The 21,475-nt window shown below is 40.8% G+C and overlaps 1 protein-coding gene across 1 annotated transcript in view; it reads left to right on the top strand.

Annotated features, from left to right (window-relative positions):
• LOC124607056 (histone acetyltransferase p300) overlaps positions 1–21,475 on the top strand; it is a 169,866-nt gene that overhangs the window by 106,685 nt on the left and 41,706 nt on the right. Inside the window, exons 20-22 of the mRNA XM_047139232.1 lie at positions 8,381–8,515; positions 10,285–10,500; positions 13,417–13,677. Coding sequence (XP_046995188.1) covers positions 8,381–8,515; positions 10,285–10,500; positions 13,417–13,677 — 612 coding nt within the window. The remainder of the gene's footprint in view (positions 1–8,380; positions 8,516–10,284; positions 10,501–13,416; positions 13,678–21,475) is intronic.

The raw sequence follows: 21,475 nt of genomic DNA, 5'->3' as shown, positions 1-21,475 counted from the left end.
TTGGTTAAAAGACATTGTGCATGACTGCTGTATTGGCTTCAAGCACTCTGGTGACAGAGCTTCCTTGCATGGTCTCCTCGTCCTCCCGATCTGACACAATGGGTTTTTTACCTTTGGAGATTTATAAAGGATTGTGTGTATGTGCCTCTGCTAACAGCTGATCTAGTGACTAAAGAAACAGGATTGAATCAAATGAAGTAATTGCAACAATTGCTCCAGACACACTGATCAAGGTTTGGGAAGAACTTGCCTGTTGACCCGACGTTTGCCATGTGAAAAATGTTCCTCACATTGAATACTTGTAAGAAAAACTATTTGAATTGCTCTTTCATTGGATATAATATTTGTAACTGCATGTGTCATGTAATAAACGCTACAGAACTTTAAAACCATTAAATTCATTTTAAAACTCAATACTGTATTTACGCGACTTTTTAAGACGACCCCCCATTTTTTAAGAACTTCTTTGAGAAAATTTTAACATTTTGACTACATCAATAAAACAGTTTGTAATTGGGTTAAAGTTATGCCTAAAAAAGTTAACATTATACCTATCCGAAACTTGAGCTGTTTATTGATCGTCCACCACCACCACCACCACCACCACCTCTAGCATTATTGTCATCACTGGTATTAACATCTTCGTGTGTAGGCTTATTGGCATTTCTTACTTCCTGTTAATATGTCATCTTCTGAGCCATCCATAGCTTTGAATTTGCAGCAAGGTTTGATTTTTTTGTAATATAAGGGGCATTCAAAAAGAAACCAGTACCTGTATGTTAGAAGTATTGAACCTGGCTGACACTTGACCCACTGTGACACAAGGCAGTGAATGGCTGTCTCAAAATTCCTGGGTCTCCAATGTTAGCCAGTTCTGCACGTACAGCTGACCATCATCATCAGAGGTGAATCGTTGGCCATCAGAGCGTTTTTAAGGGGACCAAAAATGGTGTAATCACAGGGAGAGAGCACCTAACTGTATGGAGGGTGGCTGAGAACCTCCCATTTGAATTTCTGCGGGAGTGCCTAGACTGTGTTGGCCATGAGGCTTTGCATTGTCAAGGAGCGGAATGACCCCACAGGTGAGATTACCTGGTTGTTTTGATTTGATAGCTTGGCGAAGGGTGGTCAAGGTTTGCAAGTAATGCTGGGCATTCACTGTTGTCCCGTGCTGCAGGAAGTGAATCAGAAGGGGGCCATCTTGGTCAAAGGAGGTCAGCATAGGGGCAAACGATTCACCTTGGATCTACATCTACATTTATACTCCGCAAGCCACCCAACGGTGTGTGGCGGAGGGCACTTTACGTGCCACTGTCATTACCTCCCTTTCCTGTTCCAGTCGCGTATGGTTCGCGGGAAGAACGACTGTCTGAAAGCCTCCGTGCGCGCTCTAATCTCTCTAATTTTACATTCGTGATCTCCTCGGGAGGTATAAGTAGGGGGAAGCAATATATTCGATACCTCATCCAGAAACGCGCCCTCTCGAAACCTGGCAAGCAAGCTACACCGTGATGCAGAGCGCCTCTCTTGCAGAGTCTGCCACTTGAGTTTGTTAAACATCTCCGTAACGCTATCACGGTTACCAGATAACCCTGTGACGAAACGCGCCGCTCTTCTTTGGATCTTCTCTATCTCCTCTGTCAACCCGATCTGGTACGGATCCCACACCGATGAGCAATACTCAAGTATAGGTTGAACGAGTGTCTTGTAAGCCACCTCCTTTGTTGATGGACTACATTTTCTAAGGACTCTCCCAACGAATCTCACCCTGGTACCCGCCTTACCAACAATTAATTTTATATGATCATTCCACTTCAAATCGTTCCGCACGCATACTCCCAGATATTTTACAGAAGTAACTGTTACCAGTGTTTCTATCATATAATCATACAATAAAGGATCCTTCTTTCTATGTATTCGCAATACATTACATTTGTCTATGTTAAGGGTCAGTTGCCACTCCCTGCACCAAGTGCCTATCCGCTGCAGATCTTCCTGCATTTCACTACAATTTTCTAATGCTGCAACTTCTCTGTATACTACAGCATCATCCGCGAAAAGCCGCATGGAACTTCCGACACTATCTACTAGGTCATTTATATATATTGTGAAAAGCAATGGTCCCATAACACTCCCCTGTGGCGGGCCAGAGGTTACTTTAACGTCTGTAGACGTCTCTCCATTGGTAACAACATGCTGTGTTCTGTTTGCTAAAAACTCTTCAATCCAGCCACACAGCTGGTCTGATATTCCGTAGGCTCTTACTTTATCAGGCGACAGTGCGAAACTGTATCAAACGCCTTCCGGAAGTCAAGGAAAATGGCATCTACCTGGGAGCCTGTATCTAATATTTTCTGGGTCTCATGAACAAATAAAGCGAGTTGGGTCTCACACGATCACTGTTTCCGGAATCCATGTTGATTCCTACATAGTAGATTCTGGGTTTCCAAAAACGTCTGGCTTTATGTGTAGAACTGGTTAACATCGCAGCCCCGGGAATTTTATGAGACGGCCATTCACTACCTTGTGTCACAATGGGACAAGTATCTTAACAGCCAGGGTCAATTCTTCTAACATACAGGTACTGGTTTTTGTAATTATGCATCTGGCTCGTTTCTTTTTGAATGCCCTTTATAGATTCACTTGACTTTCTGCGCCCGCCATTCTGCAGTAAGGAGTCACTGGCTCAGTGTAGATATTGAGGTTTTCTTTAACTTTAACCCTGGAGTGAGGGCATCGTCTCCTTGAAGCCGTTCACTGTAAAGCTTCCACAGGTGAACCTTTTAAAAAGTCTGCCCACAACAACATCCTTTTACTTGAAGTTGTGAGATCATGCCACCAGGAATTGTTACCGGGCCTGTGTTGTTATCTATCACATCTTTAAACCCTTGGGTGAGGTGATCCCTGAAGGAATCCAGCACCAGCATTTTCCTTCCGTTATGCAAAGAGCCTGGTATTCTGTTCTAAATGACCTTAAATCAATCTAGTATTAGGTCATTTTTATCCATCCCTTTCCTTGGCATCTAATGATAAGTCCAGCAGGCATCATTTTCCTGCAAAGAATCACGTGATGGGAACTACCTTCCACCTGTTAGTTAGAGCACACAACATTCTTGTTTTCTGGCCTTTTCATTGCCACAATTTTTTACAGGAACATGTTTTAACATCCTACACATTGACAGTAACATTTGATGCCATATTGGAATAACAGGCATTTGATGGACATCACCCATATGGCCTAGCAAATAGTCATGCTGTGTCTATAGATTGATTATACGGCGCTGTTACACAAGTAGCTTTCTGTCGGACACTGCAGGAAGTCGCTGAGTAACGTTGTTCTGCATCGTAATGTAAACCCCATGCATCTGCCATAACCCATTTTGATTTCTGTGGTGTATGCAGTTGAGGAGTTTCACTTCAGTTTTAATTTTAATAATAAACAGCCTCAGTTGCACAGTTTACCTAGAACTTACCTAGGTTTCAGTCGGGATAACCCAACCTTCTTCAGAATAACAGTATCTACCGTTTGTCCATAGTGGACATCATCAAGCTAAAACTACAAATCCATAAATTATCATCAGATTTTAAAACTTATCTGGCACTGCCTCGGCCCCACTTTGCGACCGCGATGCAGCAGCCACGAGTACTGCAATGGAACTTACCGTAGCATCATGAGGCCTGCCTAGGCGGACACAATACCTTGCGCCTGTGCATAAACTGTATGATAGTAACTTGTTGGGACAAGACGTGAACTTAACTTGAGTTAAGTTCACGACTTGTCGCAACAAGTTAAGTTCACGTCTTGTCCCAACAAGTTACTATCATACAGTTTATGCACAGACGCAAGGTATTGTGTCCGCCTAGGCAGGCCTCATGATGCTACGGTCAGTTCCAGTACAGCACTCGTGGCTGCCGCATCGCGGTCGCGAAGTGGGGCCGAGGCAGTGCCAGATAAGTTTTACAGTCTGATGATAATTTATGGATTCGTGGTTTTAGCTTGATGATGTCCACTATGGACAAACGGTAGATACTGTTGTTCTGAAGAGGGTTGGGTTATCCCGACTGAAACGTAGGTAAGTTCTAGGTAAATGGTGCAACTGAGGCTGTTCGTTATTAAAATTAAAATTAATATTTATACAGTTGCTGACAGGGCTGCGAAATGTTGAAGATGTTTAAGTTTCAATTCATCTCTAATACCTTCCATTTGTTATTTCTCAAGTAAATGGAAAACCTTCGTTGTGTTTTTCTTGCACATATTGAATAATCTGCTGCTCCATTTTATGAAAACCTTCCCTGCTTCAGTCACCTGGAAGTTTGGTGTGTAGAACTGGCGTTCTTTAATTTGTTGTTTTTAATGGCACCACCAACTAAAATTTACAACTGTATCGCCAAATTCTTCCTGCTGCACAGTCTCCCCCTCCTTGCACCTCTTAATGACAACAAGGCATTAACATAAAATTAGCGTCATATGACATACTGTCGGTGTGAACTGCCAACTCATTGATCCACATTTTTAAACAGACCTGTAGCTGTAATTTGCAATTATTATCGGTTGCTTCACCCTTTACAGTTCCTACAGCAGTGACAGTATTAGCAGACTGAAAGACAACAATACATTATCCTCCTGGCTTCCTGCAGCTGAATCGTCATTGTTACACTGTAGCCACCCTCGGAAATCAGTAGTGCTTAGAGCAGTAGTAACTTTAATGCAGTTTTTGAAGCTCATGTTTCATTTGTTCTGCTGTGTTTCAGACATTCTGTGTGAACATATTTTCATTAGCATTAGTTTTTTCCTGTGGGAATGTATACTGTTGTTGACGGTTTGTCCACTTTTAAAGTCGATTCAGTTCCAAATAGCAAAGGATTCAGGCAAGCTGTCCTTCAGATCTGGTAGATGTTCATAAAAAGCCATGGTATGTGGTATAAATTCCCATGACAGGCAGCACAATGAAATTTGCTTTTCATTCACAAGCCCCCTCTCCACATTTGTCCTAGTGCTTGGCCAAGCTGGTGTTACACCCACCTAGCTTTTCGAAGCCTTTAAATTAAATTGGCACATGTCCTCAGTCCTCATCTGTAAATGTAAGATTATCTAATTAATATATCTGTTAATCTATCGCACAATGTTAGAAAGGTTGGCCTTGGCAGCAGTTACCTAATCTGTGAGTGTAAGACAACCTTGTATTTTTCTAATGATGAATTTGGGGGGAAAAACCTTTCTTACAGTTGTGTAAATATGATATAATATTCTTACATCACTTAAGTGGTATCATTACCGGTTTCAACTTATTACCAAGTCTTTATCAGATGATTTGAATACATTACACAGATATTCATGAATTGGAGAGGCCCAAAGAGGTGGTCACAGTGTTTTGAGTTGAGGCTGATCAGCATACCAACTCTACAGAGGTGTTTATATAATCTTCTTAGCTGATTACAGCTGTGATAACAATAATCAACATCTTATTGATTATTTGACAAATAAATCAAAGAGTGGTCTTGGTTAGTATTGCATTAAGAACGCACTGAATAGTAGAGGCATTGAGTCTTCTAGAGCCACACAAACCAGACTGAAAACTTCACTTGCATTCAGACAAATCATTGTTTGTTTATTTATTTATAATTGAATTTTAAATGGTTTAAATTTATTGATATGTTCAGTGATGGAACTCTTTGCACACTTAATTTAAAGCTAATATTGAAAGCAACTTGAAGTAAGTGAATATTATCTGAAGTCGTACAAAGTCTTCAGACATTTATTGGAAGATCTTCTCTCGTCTTCCACCAACCTGACACACTCCTTAAAGTGAGTGATTCGTAGTCATAAACACACTGAAAAAGTTATGTGACATAGGGGTGTGTGTGTGTGTGTGTGTGTATATATATATATATATATATATTGTTTGCAGTGAATTTCCTTAAGTGTTTAACCTGTATGAATTTGTCACGTGAAAGAAAAAAGTATTATGAGAAATAAAGTATGTGATTTATTGTTGTTTGAGGGAATGACTTCATTTCTGTAATACAAACTAAACATGTGATTAATACCAACATAAATCTCTTGCTGGTAATTATACTTGTACTTCAGTTAACATGGATGTTGATCAGATTGTTTTGTCATAGATATAAAAATTTAAAAATTCTAGGTGATCTGTGTTATTAAATTAAGGACATGTAACATTTGCTGTCTTTCAAAAATTCTCTTATATTTGACAAACTGCCTATTGGCTTCTGTCTCGGGTTCTTCGGCCGACGTTCATCTAGTGATTTTTCTGACGTTTCGCCAGCACAAGTGGCTGGCATCGTCAAAGCTTCACCCTCCATTGCCGGTGGTGAACTGGAGCCGAGCTCGCGGGCGCAGACTATATGTACCTGGCGCGCCAACGTCCGAGGGCTTCTCCGCGGTCATTTCCGGTGCGGTTCTCCTCTTGCTACCTGTGACGGTCGTTCGCTCCAGTACGGGAAGCCAGGATCCGTTGACCTTAAGGCTTTCCTCTTTCTTGTTCAAACTGTTCGCGTGTTTCTGTATTTCTACAGCTTCTCTGAACAAGTGCGTGTGATAGTGCTTCTCTACAGCCAGGACTTCCGTGTCGGCGAATTTTATTACGTGGTCGGTCTCATTGAGTGCGTGCTCTTCCACGGCCGATTTCTCCACCTGCCCCAACCTACAATGTCGCTTATGCTCGTTGATCCTGGTGTTGATGGATCGTCCAGTCATTCCGACATAAACTTTTCCGCATGTGCATGGTATACTGTATATTCCCGACATTGCAAGTGGGTCTCTTTTCTCCTTCGCCGATCTAAGACATTCTTTGATCTTCCTAGTCGGTTTGAAAATCGTCTTTACGCCATGTTTGCGCAATATACGGCCGATTCTGTCCGTCACTCTGGGAATGTATGGCAGAAAGGCCGTACCCGACATTTCTTTTTCTGGTTCCTTACTTCGCCGAGTGTTTGGCTCTGTTACACTTCTAATATAATTTTTGGAGTACCCATTGCTCCTCAGGACAGTTTCCAGGTGTTGCATTTCTCGTTTGAGGTGTTGCGGCTCACATATTCGTCCTGCTCTCGTTACGAGCGTACTAACCATGCCTCTTTTCTGGCTCGGGTGGTGGTTTGACAGTTTGTGCAGGTATCGGTCCGTGTGTGTCGGTTTTCGATACACCCTGTGTCCCAGGTTTTCGCCGTCCCTTGTGACCAGCACATCTAGAAATGGCAGTTTCTTGCCCTTTTCTACTTCCATGGTAAATGTTATGTTGGCATGGACAGCATGAACAGCCTCCATGCCAACATAACATTTACCATGGAGGTAGAAAAGGACAAGAAACTGCCATGTCTAGATGTGCTGGTCACAAGGGACGGCGAAAACCTGGGACACAGGGTGTATCGAAAACCGACACACACGGACCGATACCTGCACAAACTGTCAAACCACCACCCGAGCCAGAAAAGAGGCATGGTTAGTACGCTCGTAACGAGAGCAGGACGAATATGTGAGCCGCAACGCCTCAAACGAGAAATGCAACACCTGGAAACTGTCCTGAGGAGCAATGGGTACTCCAAAAATTATATTAGAAGTGTAACAGAGCCAAACACTCGGCGAAGTAAGGAACCAGAAAAAGAAATGTCGGGTACGGCCTTTCTGCCATACATTCCCAGAGTGACGGACAGAATCGGCCGTATATTGCGCTAACATGGCGTAAAGACGATTTTCAAACCGACAAGGAAGATCAAAAGAGTGTCTTAGATCGGCGAAGGAGAAAAGAGACCCACTTGCAATGTCGGGAATATACAGTATACCATGCACATGCTGAAAAGTTTATGTCGGAATGACTGGACGATCCATCAACACCAGGATCAACGAGCATAAGCGACATTGCAGGTTGGGGCAGGTGGAGAAATCGGCCGTGGCAGAGCACGCACTCAATGAGACCGACCACGTAATAAAATTCGCCGACACGGAAGTCCTGGCTGTAGAGAAGCACTATCACACGCGCTTGTTCAGAGAAGCTGTAGAAATACAAAAACACGCGAACAGTTTGAACAAGAAAGAGGAAAGCCTTAAGGTCAACGGACCCTGGCTTCCCGTACTGGAGCAAACGACCGTCGCAGGTAGCAAGAGGAGAACCGCACCGGAAATGACCGCGGAGAAGCCCTCGGACGTTGGCGCGCCAGGTACATATAGTCTGCGCCCGCGAGCTCGGCTCCAGTTCACCACCGGCAATGGAGGGTGAAGCTTTGACGATGCCAGCCACTCGTGCTGGCGAAACATCAGAAAAATCATTAGATGAACGTCGGCTGAAGAACCCGAGACAGAAGCAGTTTGTCAACAAGTGGCCACGAAAGCCTTAACAATTTTGTCTCTTATATTTGCTTACAGTGTGATCAAAAAGGATCAGTTCAAGGAGATGAAGAATGATCACCTTGAATTGGAACCTTTTGTAGAATGTACTGATTGTGGACGGAAGCTGCATCAGATATGTGTTCTTCATTTGGACCAGATATGGCCACAAGGGTAAGACATTTAGTATTTGCTTTTCTCTTCCTTGTTCTCAAAAAGAATTTTGCATGCAGTAGGTAGTCACTTTCAAAGTGTGTTAAATTGTTAACAGGATTGTTGTTAAACAATATAAGGGAACAACAGAGTGCTACTTATTGTAAAGATGACACGTTGATTTGCAGAGAGGCACAATGAAGACACTTGTACATTAGCTTTCAGCCAAAGCCTTCTACAGAAAAAAAGAACCACAGATTTACAGAAGCAATCACACCTCATGCACACATGACTGCCATCTCCGGCATCTCAGAACGGATGTAACTGTTATGTAGAGTGGAAGCAGCAGTCTGGAGGGGATGGGAAAGGGGAATGGATAGCAGGTTGGGGGGAGAGAAGAGCACTGTCCAGCAGAATTTGCAGGGACTAGGAGGAGGTATGACAGGACTGCCAGCTGGTGCAGCATCGGGAGGCTGTGGGGTAGGAAGGGGGGAGGGGAATGGGGAACTGTAAAGGAGAGGAGCAGGGAAAGGGAAAGATGGGTGGGTGCATTGGGAATGGGCGGCACACACACAGGTTGAGTGGGTGTGAATAGGGAGGAGGTGATAGGACAGAGGGCATGAAAACTATTGAGTGGAAGGTGTGGGTATAGCTGCTTACTGTAGGTTGATGACAGGCTAATTTCAGGAGTGGAGAATATGTTGCAAGGATAACTTCCATCTTCACAGTTCAGAGAAAAGCTGGTGGTGGGGGAAAGGATCTATACGTTTCGGGTAGTTAGGCAGCCATTTAAATCAAGCCTACGTTCAGCTGCATGTTGTGCCACAGGGTGGTGTGCTATGCTCGTGGCCACAGTTTGGCAATGGCTTTTCATCCCGATGGACAAATGGTTGGTAGTCACATAAATATAAAAAGCTGTGCAATTATTGCAGCAGATCTGGTATATGATGTGGCCGCTTTCACAGGCAGCCCAGCCTCTGTTGGGGTTAGGATAAACCAGTGATGGCGTTGGAATTGGAACTGCTGGGTGGGTGGATCGCACAGGTCTTGCACCTGGGTCTTCCACAGAGAGATAATCCCTGTGGCATGGGGTTGGAATTGGGAGTAGTATAAGGATGAATAGGATGTGGAGGTTGGGTGGGCCACAGAACACGGATTTAGATGGCCTAGGAAGTATCTTGGATGTCCCTCATTAAGGCATGGTGATGGATAATCGAAGCCCTAATGAAGGATTTAGCTCAGTTGTTCCAGTCTGGGGTGGTATTGGATGACAAAGGGGGCACTCTTTTGTGGCTGGTTCCTTGGTCCTTGGGGTGGTGGGAGGATTGATGGTGTGGGGGGAAATGGCACGGGAGGTCTGTTTGCGGAACAGATCCGGGGGGGGGGGGGGGGGGAGTGGGGGGGGGGGGGGGGTAGTGCCTGAGTGTGAAGGCTTTGATAAGACCCTCAACATTCTGGGCAAGGGAGTTCTTGTCACTACAGATATGCCAGCCAAGCTGTATGGGAGTTTTTTGGTTTTTTGTGTGGAAGGGATGACAGCTGTTGAAATACAGATGCAGGTACTGTTGGTGGTTGTGAGATTTAATGTGGCTTCTGAAGAAGGCTTTGGCTGGAAACTGAATGTGTAACAATCTTCTTGTTGTGTCTGTCCGCAACTCATTGTGCCATTTTTATGGTGAGCAGCAATCTACCTTTTTCCTTGTATTGTTGATATTCCAACCTGGAGTTTCCATTGCTCTAATTACTGTTAAAGTTAAAATGGCAAATAAAATGTTTGTATTTCATTTTAGGTTTTGTTGTGACAATTGTTTGAAAAAGAAAGGCCTGAAAAGGAAAGAGAATAAATTCAATGCTAAAAGATTACCAGCTACCAAATTGGGTACATATATTGAGACAAGAGTTAATAACTACCTTAAAAAGAAAGAAGCTGGAGCTGGTGAAGTCTTCATAAGAGTGGTTTCTAGTTCTGACAAAATTGTCGAAGTCAAACCAGGAATGCGCAACAGGTATGTTAGAAGTAACAGAATTTCTCATAGTTGAGAACACAGCTTCTTTATTTTGCAACATATTAACTCATTGCCTACATACATCAGTCACTCCACACATCTGTGTACTCTTCAGTGAATATTGGTTTTGAATTGAAAGATTTCTTTCTTAGGTAATACATATGTGTAGTGCAACATTCATAACCTCGTCATTTTCACTTAAATCCAAGAAATTGTTTCATGATGTTGCTTGCATGCATGTAAGTATTGTTCCAATTCTAAAAATTGGAAATGATAATTCAGTGAACTACATCAACTGTAATACTGCAGAACTAAATGATGGACAGTACCAGCAATTGTCATTGAAGTGTGTAGCATTTATCTATGCATTAAAAAATGTTAAATTAATTAGTGTGCACTCAGTATTGATTTGTATTATAAAATGTGTGTGCGTACAATGTTGTTTTGCAAGGTGAGCATAAGAATTGATAGATAACTGACTATTCTGTAAATAATTAAGCCTGTGCCTCCCATAATTATGCAAAGATAATGTGGACACATGGCGCCAATGAATCTTCAACAGTAATCCACATGTATGTGTTCTCATTTATCATAACCACGTCGTTTCAGAACAAAGATGCATTCTCATAAGTTGGAACAGTTTGGTGGCTCCTTACTACCTGTGGATCACAAATGGATCGCAAACAGTCCAACTCATGTCTCTTGACAGGTTGTGTATGCTGCTGGAAATCTGAAAAAACTCGGGATTTTTTTTCATGTGGAATAAGCGCAGGAAAATCCCAAGAATTTTTTAGAAGTCCAAGAATTTTTCATTGTTTTAATTTTCAGTTAAATTTTTGTAGTTTTGATTGGTAAGAACTGATACTCTAACAAAGAGCTTTACTCAGCTTGCTACTGCACAATAAAACTGCAACAATAAAACATAAATGAGAGAACACCACCAAAATAAAACATCATTTGTGAAGAAATGAGACATTTACAACTACAATAGACAGTGCGTGCGCGCGCGCGCACGCCCACACACACACACACACACACACACACACACACACACACACACACACACCCCTGCCGACAACAAAATGTGTCGAAGGCTTTAGGATGAACATTATACAATACTTTGTGACAACAAACTGCTTTCAATTAGTGTGACGTTACAACTGTTCACATTTTAGACAGGTCATGGGAAAATACTGCAAATGGTGATTTGAAAAACGTTATTTTCGAAGTAAATATCCTTGTACGCAAGGTGAATTGTGTTACTTGTGTGAATGTCCGATGAATTTCTTAAATCACGGAGCACGTGAATCTCTTTCAAAACTTAACACTTTGAGGAGCAGCCACTTTGAAAAATTTTGGGCCCGAAGATCTAACCATTTATGCCATTATTAAAAATTTTACTGGTGCATTTGCGTTTGATATATCTTTAAGGGTACGCTGAAAAAAAAAAAGGCCAAGCTTCGAGGTTAGATTTTCATATTTATTTTAGTTCTCTCATAGATTATAAATTGTGCAATAAAAATGGCAGTGAGTATCATTATCCATCTGAAGAAAGTGCAAGGTTTGTTCTTGAGCAGTTTCATATGTAATTGTCTTTTCTGTTTTATTCAGCAAGATAAACCCATGAAATGTTCGGTGTGCAGCAATGAAATTTATAATCGGCTTGTCAGAAATATTCAGCTGCTGCAATTTAAGCTTTGCCCTTAGGATTCTGCCTAACCAAATAGTCAGAGAAATAACAGCAAAAAAGTTCAATGATTAATATTATATGTTAAAGCTTAGGTTTTTTGGTATAACTATACTGTATGAATATTAATTTAAACCATTCAGTTTCCCTGTATGTATACTTACTTACATATTTACCTTTCTTTTTCTGGGCAAGAACATCTAAATGCTCTTGTTCCAAAACTCTGCAGCTTTAATGGCCTTATCATTGCACAAAAATTGATATTTTGCTGCACAAACAAATTCCATCCATTGACACATCAGCAAATGTTCAGTGGTCCTAGTTTCTCCACATTCACTCTGGTCATCTTTAGAATAACCCCACTTAACCACATTTACTTTTCATTTTGCATCTCCCATACTTAATGTATTCTGTGCTCTCCAAGTAGTTGCTGCCCATGTGAGATTCCCTCTTTGGGGTCTGGTTTGTATTTGTAGCGTGTCCAACATAAATATAGGCGGCAGACCTCAGCTCAACCTTCTTGCGGTACTGCCGGTTGGATAAAGGTCTTCCTTGACATAAGACATGTTGGAACAGATTTTTGATTATACATTACATACCATGGGTTGATCTGCTGCTTCTTCCTCTCTATTTCACTGCCTACTTTGCTTTCAATATTTGTGTTTTTGTGCTAATCAACAGTTGTGTTGCTGTTGGCTGTCTGCATCACATCCTATGCTCTGAATATCGGGTGTCATCGCCTGGCAAGATAACTTGACATGATTGGCTAGCAAAAAGTGCATCGCAGTCTCAATTTCAATGCTCTGGAAGCACCATGCTTTATTTAGTGGAATTTGTATTTATGCCTCTTTAATACAAAGATATGCAGTTTCTGGAAAATTTTTTGTACATGGCCGTGTATACACCCTGCTTACCTTCTTGTAACCCCCCCCCCCCCCCCCCCCCCCCCCCCCCCCCACACACACACACACCACACACACATACACACACACTTGGTAGGTGAAAATTTAGGTTACGTATCTAGGAACTATGTCCACAGTATTTCCTTTGTGCTCTGTGTTGATACTTGTATGTGCAGTAAGAAAAAGAATGTTTCTTGATATCAGGTGACTGATATTGTGTAGGTACTCAGTTTAATTTCTTGAACATAAAAATCTGTTAGGATGTTGCCTGAAATGGTGCATTCAATGTATTTTTAAGTTTTGTTTGATTGCGACCTTTATTTTTAGATTTGTGGATGCTGGGGAGCTACCAGAACAGTTTCCTTACCGTGCAAAAGCACTTTTTGCTTTTGAGGAAGTGGATGGAGTGGATGTGTGCTTTTTCGGCATGCATGTCCAGGAATATGGTTCAGAGTGCCCAAGCCCAAATACACGCCGAGTGTACATAGCGTATTTGGACTCCGTTCATTTCTTTCGGCCACGTCAGTTTCGAACTGCGGTATATCATGAAATACTCTTGGGATACCTGGATTACGTCAAGCAGTTGGGGTGAGTTTACAGCTCTTCAATCAGTAATGGTTCATTATAATTGTACTTGTGTCTATTTTGTAACTTATAGCTGTGATTCCTGATGCTTGTGTTAAGACTTTTTGTTTTGATGTTAATCCCATCCCTTTTAAAATGATGCATTATTTCCCTTAAAGGAGGTAAATGTTCATAACAAGTAGTCTTTCATACTATTTCCATGTGGAGGAGGTTTGCAGTTATAATTATGTTAGTTCTTTGTTGCTGTATTTATTTATTTATTTTTCTAAAGAAAGAATGAAAATGGAACATTTGTCTGTCAGTAAATGTTTTGACAGTGCAGGCCAAGTGTTCCAAATAAACCTATCTTTGAAAATTTGCAAATTTCTCTATAATTTTAGCTCAGAATTGTAGTTACACATGCATATTCACTTTGATCCAAGAAGTCCACAATAATTGTTCCCTTTATGTCCAAGAAGGCAACTATGAAGTAAGTTTAGGTCCCATTACCTGTCACAGAATTCAATAAAATTGTTCCATTTTACTTACTGAGATTAGAAAAAATTTCTTTAGCAAGTTTAGCAACTTTTATGTTTTTAACTGTTTCAAAGTGTGGCTAATCATCTAGTAGAGTAAAGCAGCCATCAATAAGAAGATGGCTTTGAACACCACAGTGCTGTAGTAGGCGTGGTATGCCGGTAGGGGTGGTATGCGAGTCCCTTCCTCTGATGTTTTGAGCTAACTTATCTAGCACTTTATTGGGGGGGGGGGGGGGGGGGAGGGGGGCTACTGTGTAATGTGGGTTCCGAACTGTGGTGCAGCTCAGCATTTTTCACACCAACGAACATTGCCAGTGGTGAAAGAAGTAACAAGTGACATAAAAATCCTAGGATTGACTGGAGATCATGCTCAAGACCTTTGGATTTGTAGTCCAGCATTGTACCGCTGAGTCCCGATGGGGTAATCATCTAACATTTGAGAAGAAAATTTTCAGTCACACTTCTCATGCAGAACACAAGAAGTTCATATCATTTGTTATTACCTGGTGATGATACTGAATGATTCCATCAGTGGGGTCCAGATTTTTATGTTTTATAGAATGGAGTTTAGTCCTTCATTTTCTTGGAATAGCGATTTTTAGGTGCAAACAAACTGTTTGTCTTGTAGTCTTTTAATGGAAAATACAATGAACACTAATATTAACATAGAAAAATATAGAAAAATTAATTTTTTTTTTTTTACACAGTTACTCTAATTCATTATGGAAAAGTCAACAATTAACTATTACTTATATCAGTACTTGAAAAACTGCAAGAACAATTGAGATGTTTACTGATGCTACAATTATGTTCTTTTTTACCACATTTCTAAGTTTTGGAAAAGGGAGCTTTTTCTGCTGTTTCTCAGTACATTTTTGTAAGGTGAGAAAGATCTGTCTATAGCACAAGAGGTCAGTGGCGCATATTTCATCTCCGCAATTGCCAGTGACCCTCAATACAGTTCATCTGTTTTAAAGAATTTTTGTGCAGTGTTGACCCATCTGGTATACTGCAGCTGCTGATAAAAAATCGAGATTAAAGCTGTCTCCTGCAGTATTTGTCATAACGGAAATGACAGTTGAATCCATGTTTATTCTTCCTATTGATGCTCATAATAAGAGCTGTGGGATCTTTGTGTTGTGGTTTACTTAAATTTAAAAGAAACGAATACTAAGAAGATAGCAGTAACTAAAAAATGAGAACATGATCGTGTAAAATGTCAGCTTTAGTTGGATCACATATGGCAAGTCAGGAAATAAATTTTAAATTTTGATTTGAAGATCCAAGGAGAAGAGGAATCCTGTGTTTACTTATTTATTTTTAACAGACATGGCAACAAATTACTTGGCTGTCAGTTGTGAAATTTGGGTCTTCCCCGATCCACTGCTGGAAAAGACTAATTTTCGACAATTTCTGTTTAGTAATGACAAAATTACATTTAACAGATGCGCTGTCTGAATTCCATACCGAGCGGAGCTTTGTCGCTGTAGTGCTCGCCCAATGGTGCTACCTGTGCTGAAGAGATGGCATTCTGGCCACTACGAAATATTTAACATCTGATTTTAAGAATACTGTTTGGTTAAAAAATAAATTAAAGAATGACTTTTGCATATCTTACAGTTTGACATCTTCACTTGGTAGAGGGCCCTTTCTTTTCAGTATTTGTCTTAGTTACTGTGCTGCATCAAATTATATAAAGAATTGCCTGGGATTTTAAAGAATTTTGCAGAGGTAAAAATGCATTGCATAAGTTTTGTGTTTGGTTGATTTTAGCTCATGCATTGCTGTGTGTGAAATGTAGCAGTAGTGCTTAAACAAAAACCCACCTGGGGTGTGGCAGAGCATGGCAGATTAACTCATCCACAGCAGTCAAATGGTTAACATATATATCTGTTGTCCAACAACGGCATGTGGTCATATTCTCAAAGCAAAAATGCTACAGATCTGCATCATACGCAGTGTTGATTTCAGTGCGGGCTACACTTCTTTTACCTTCCGAATTGGTCGTGTGTATGTAAAGGCTGTTAGTGATACCAAAGTTAGTGTCCAGTTTCTAGTGAATGAGGCAGGAACTGAAATTGAGGGTAGCAAAGTATCGGCTGAAATGCTTAACTCTGTTTTCAGATGTTCTTTACAAAGAAACACCCATGGGAACTACCCCAACCTAATCCTTGTACCAATGAAAATATGAATGCAATAAGTATTAATGTCAGTGGTGTTGAGAAACAGCTGAAATCGTTAAAATTGAACAAATCTCCAGGGCCCGCTATAATCCCCATCAGATTCTATACTCAATTTGCAGTTGAGGTAGCCCCTCTTCTAATTATAATCTGTCGTTGATCCCTCAAACAATAAATGATGCCCAGTTCTTGCAAAAAGGCATGGGTCACACCCATATACAAGAAGGGTAGTAGAAGTGACCCATAAAACTGTCGTCCAGTATCTTTGACATCGATTTTTTGTAGAATCTTAAATCGTTTTTGGGAGCTCAAATATAATGAAGTATCTCTGAAGAAAATGACCTCCTCCATGCCAACTGGCATATATTTCTAAAGCATCATGGGAAACCCAACTTTCACTTTCCTCACATGACGTACTGAAAGACTTGGATCAAGGCATTCGGGTAGATGCCGTATTTGTTGATTTCTGAAAAGAATTTGACTTAGTACCACATCTACGCTTATTGTCAAAAGTACAGTCATATGGGAATCAAGTGAAATTTGTGACTGGATAGGACTTTTTGGTAGAGAGGTTAAAGCATGTTACCTTGGATGGAGAGTCATTGACAGGTGTAGAAGTAACTTTGAGTGTGCCCCAGGGAAGTGTGTTGGGACCCTTGCTGTTCCTGTTGTCCAAAATGAATAAATGTTGTATCGTATGATTAAAATATCAGTGAGTCACTGTTGGAATCGACCAACTCATAAAAATACCTGGGTGTAATATTTGGTAGGGATATGAAATAGAATTGTCACACAGGTTCTGTTGTGGGTAAAGCAGGTGGTAGTCTTTGGTTTACTGGTAGAATACTGGGTAAGTGGAATCACTCTACAAAGGAGATTGCTTACAAATCCCTCATGTGGCTAGTTCTAGAATATTGCTCAAGCATGTGGGACCCGTACCAGATAGGACTAAAAGGGAATATTGAATGTACACAGAGAAGGGCAACACATATGGTCGCAGGTTTGTTTAATCCATGGGAGGGTGTCAGAAATATTGAGGAAACAGAATTGGAAGACTCGATGTAAACTATCCCGACGAAGTCTGTTAACAAAGTTTCAAGAACCAGCATTAAATGATTACTCCAGGAATATGCAACAACCCCCTATGTATCATTCACATAGGGATTGTAAGGATAAGATTAGAATAATTACTGCGTGCACAGACATATTCAAACAATTATTTTTCCTGTGCTCCACACATGAATGGAACAGGAAAAAAACCTTAACAACTGGTACAATGAGACGTACCCTCTGCCATGCACCTCAAGGTGGTTTTCAGAGTGTAGATGTAAATGTAGATGTAGACTATAAAAATAATTAGACTTGAGTATCATTGATGCAGCAGCTTGCTGACACATTATTGAATTGTAAAGATCAGCGTCATTGTGCATATAGATTCTTGATTTTAGTGCCCTGTATAAATTTATTTATGTTTTTCTGTTAAAAACAGGGTTTTATTGCGAAAGTCCTTTAGCCCCTACTTGTTCTGTGAAAATCCTATTTAGCTCCTATTAGGCCTTTTTGGATTCTATAATGTTAAAACCTTCCAGTCTGGGCCCTGATCCTTGGCATACTGGGTGCTGTTGAGAATTACAGCTGTCCATGGGCCAACACTTAAACTTATACCATGATTACCCGTGGCAACCTCATTACAGTGTTGCACTCATTGCTGAAAAGTACTTCATTGTTAAGCCCCTAAAAACTTCCTGTAAGTATATTTGGATGTAAATATTTGTTGAACATTCCACAGCTACATTTTCTGCCACATTTCTGAAACGTTTCCATATGCTTGTATGTGATTAGCATTTTGTGAAACACTGGGCACACCCTCCATGAAGTGATATGGTTTTGTTCGGAAAATTGATTTTCTTTTCAATTTATTTCTTTTCTTAAATCTTTGTTTCTATATTACATATGAATTACCTTGGAAATTAAAATTGACACTTAAAATTCACATTCACATTTTTGCCAAATAAATGTGTCTGTCATATGGGTTATCCAGGTTAGATTTCCATTACTCTCGAGAATTTTTCTGTGATGGGACAGGAAGAACCCAGCTTCATGAGGCCAGTTGATGTGCTACTTAATGGAGAAGTAATTGCTTCAGTTTTGAAGAGCTGGTGTTAACAGTTGGGGGAGTAATATGCTATTTGCCAACACACAAATTTTCAGTGATCGTGTCAGACAGAGATAAGACCTCTAAATTTAATAATCTCTCGAATTCTGTGATAAATTCCACAAGTTTTGCGACTTACATGTGAGCTTCTCTGCACCATGTTTACTGCAATAATCTTAATTCTTTGTTGTCTTCAAGTTGATTGATTCATTTCTTTGCTTAATTTTGTCAACTTATTTTCTCTTCAACTAGTAATACAAAAGTTGGTGTATGTACTTACTGTTGCATGGACTAGTTAAACTGCAAAACTGGGACTTAACCTTCTAACTAAATAAGTGTATAACTTCAGGTATGTAATTTTCTGGCTCTGTTATTACAAGAACCATTGCTACTAGACTATCACAAAAGCTTTCTCTAGCACAAGTTTTCATTTTTAATCCAATGTCCTTTCATGATTCTGAAAAAAGATACTGTCATTATTATAGAAAAGTTGTAGTATATTGTAAATACGTATGGATTAAAGGAGCCCACACAATGAAAAACAGAAACATTGAGCTGTTATTAGCCACACACAAAAAGAAAGAAAATTTGTTAGCCTTTGGAATAATGCTTTTATGAGATAGAGTGAAATACTCACAGAAAACGTGCACACATGCATAAATATGCCTATGCCCCTATAAACATGCCTATGCCCCTACATGGTGCCAGCTAGACTTAACAGTGCTACTGCTGCAATTCAGCAGATGGACAGGTCATGGTGGGGGTAGTGTCAGGTGGGGTGATTAGATGGAGTGGGAGGCAGGGAGAGGGAAGGGAGGTGGCTCAGAGGGAGGCAGCAGGCTTGCCTCCTAGGAATTTGGGAAGGTAGTAGGTAAACAAGCTAGGCATGGGATGCAGGGTTGTAGGAGCTGGTGTCAGTGGCACACACTGAAAATGACATGACATGAACTGGGAGGGAATGGGAAACTGTGGGGTGGAGAGTGGTGAAACAGTGGGTTATGTGAGATTGAGACCAGGAATATTATGGGAGCAGAGAATGTATGTAGGGATAATGCCCACCTGTCTAGTTCAGAGAAACTAGTGGTGGAGAGAAGGATCCAGATGGCTCAGGTTGTGAAGCAGCCATTGACCTTGAGGATGTTGAGCGACAGGATGAACATTTTTGTTCTTGGAAGTAGTTTGACAGTGGCCATTTGTACGGGTAAACAACTGGTTGGTAGTCATACTGACATAAAAAGCTATGCAATGTTTTCAGCAAAGTTGTTATAGTCTGTGTGAGCATAACTGACAACCAGCTATCCGCTTGGGGGGGGGGGGGGGGGGGGGGGGGGGGAATGGCCACTGTATAACTGTTGCCAAAAACAATGTTGGCCATCCAGTGGTGCAACATGCAGCTGAGCACAAAATGCTAAATTTCTGTGGCTGCTTCACAACCCAGGCCATCTGGATCTTCCCCTCCACTATCAGCTTCTCTGAACTACGCAGATGGAAGTTATCCTTAAAGCACATCCTCTTCTCTCATAGTCATACAAGCCTCGATCTCAGGTAACACATTGTTCTTGCACCCTATACCCAACAGTTACCCCTCTCTCCATCCTATCACCCTCTCCCAATTCAAGTCACCATCAGCGTGTGCTGCTCCTCACCAGCTCCTGCAACACTGCGTCCATCACACACCTAGGTAGTTTACCTGGCACCCTTTCCTTCTGCATTCCTAGCCAGAAAAACAGCTGTCTCCCTCTGAGCCACTAGCTATCCACCACAATCCTTCTCCCTGCCACCCGTCATCGTTTCCTTCCACCCGACACTACCCTCACCACAACCAGTTCACTTGCTGAACTACAGCACTGGCACTATTCCCAGCCAGCACCATATAGCATCATAGATGTGGTCTCTCTCTCTCTCTGTGTGTGTGTGTGTGTGTGTGTGTGTGTGTGTGTGTGTATTTCACAGCAAGTGGTCGCTTTTACTCCAAAAGTATTTACAAGATACTATTATTTCTATGCTGGTTGAAATCTACCATTATCCTGTGTTCCAACGTGTGCTGTCCAGTTGTCTCAACTTTGCTGTCCAGTCATCTTTTATCACCAGTCCCAGTTACTGTTATTATCTAATCAAAACCCTCATCCTTCCTATTTGGTGATCATTGTATTCAGTCAGGCTTTTTCTGATGTTATTCAAGGTTCTGAATATTAAAACTCTGTCTATCTCTAAATAATCTCAAATATATTTTTGGGTGTTAAAACTTCGCATGAAATTATTGTTGGGTGTACCATTACAATAAATTCCCATTCTGTAATCAGGTGTGCTGCAACACACTTTGTGCCTATAATTGCATATTTTACGTTATTGTGTTGGTTCTACAGAGGGATTAACAACGATGATTGTTCTCTTATTCGAGTATTCATTTGTTCAAGAATAGGAATATTTCCATGTCCTATGTTCTGTAGCACAGCTGTCTTCATCATTTAATTGGTTTGAAGTGTGTTAAGTTCTCATTCATGTATGTGAGAAAATCCAAATCTGCCATCATTTTATTAAAGCTGTTTTCTAATATCTGTGGAATTTTTTGGTGGACCACTTAGAATTTATTTTACATTTCTAAGACAGTATGAGTCCATTGTTGAACTATACAGGTGCAAAACCACCTTTTAAAAATCAACTGTAGGATATATTTAACACATTTCATATTATAATGTTTGATATCACTGTGAACAGGCAGTTAACCAGGCTGTCAACTTGTGTTGCATCCTCTTTTATCTTCATTAGCAATGCACATCAGTATTCATGTTTGGAAGCTGAAACATATGTCACAAAAGAGCGTGTCAATAATTCTGATGAAATAGTTTCGCAACCACATTCATTAGTTGTGTTAGTGTTAGATGAAACTATTATGTGCGATTGATGTACAACGTTTGGTGTGTTGTTGTTGTTGTTATTATTATTAT

The sequence above is a fragment of the Schistocerca americana genome, chromosome 3 (genome assembly GCF_021461395.2).
Source record: "Schistocerca americana isolate TAMUIC-IGC-003095 chromosome 3, iqSchAmer2.1, whole genome shotgun sequence".
Classification (NCBI taxonomy): Eukaryota; Metazoa; Arthropoda; class Insecta; order Orthoptera; family Acrididae; genus Schistocerca; species Schistocerca americana.
The sequence above is the reverse complement of the archived record's forward strand: the minus strand, read 5'-3'. Positions and strand labels throughout refer to the sequence as shown.